The 270-nt window shown below is 38.9% G+C and overlaps 1 protein-coding gene across 2 annotated transcripts in view; it reads right to left on the bottom strand.

Annotated features, from left to right (window-relative positions):
• LOC106344010 (beta-fructofuranosidase, insoluble isoenzyme CWINV1) overlaps positions 1-270 on the bottom strand; it is a 3,198-nt gene that overhangs the window by 218 nt on the left and 2,710 nt on the right. Inside the window, exon 7 of one of the 2 annotated variants that reach the window (XM_013783386.1) lies at positions 19-245. In XM_013783386.1, coding sequence (XP_013638840.1) covers positions 66-245 — 180 coding nt within the window. In that variant the 3' untranslated portion in view covers positions 19-65. Of the gene's footprint in view, positions 1-6; positions 246-270 lie in introns of those variants that run through there. The other variant, XM_013783385.1, reaches the window with a different exon arrangement.

Genomic DNA, 270 nt, shown 5'->3' with positions numbered 1-270 from the left:
TGTGTGTTTTTTTTTTTTTTTTGGTCAAACAAGTGTGTGTGTGTGTCTATCTCCGCCATATGTGATCAACTGATTTGGGCAGACTTCATGCTCCAAGCGCTTAGGCTTAAGACATCCACACTTTGAGACCCATAATTAAAGGCATATAGATGTGAACCTTTTCCTATTGCCAGTTTTGGATACACTCTGGAGGTAATGCATGCTCTTCCCCTTCCACCGAAACTCTCCACTACTGAATTATCAATCTACGACAACAAAAATAATAAAAAA

The sequence above is a fragment of the Brassica oleracea genome, chromosome C5, assembly GCF_000695525.1.
Source record: "Brassica oleracea var. oleracea cultivar TO1000 chromosome C5, BOL, whole genome shotgun sequence".
Lineage (NCBI taxonomy): Eukaryota > Viridiplantae > Streptophyta > Magnoliopsida > Brassicales > Brassicaceae > Brassica > Brassica oleracea.
The sequence above is the reverse complement of the archived record's forward strand: the minus strand, read 5'-3'. Positions and strand labels throughout refer to the sequence as shown.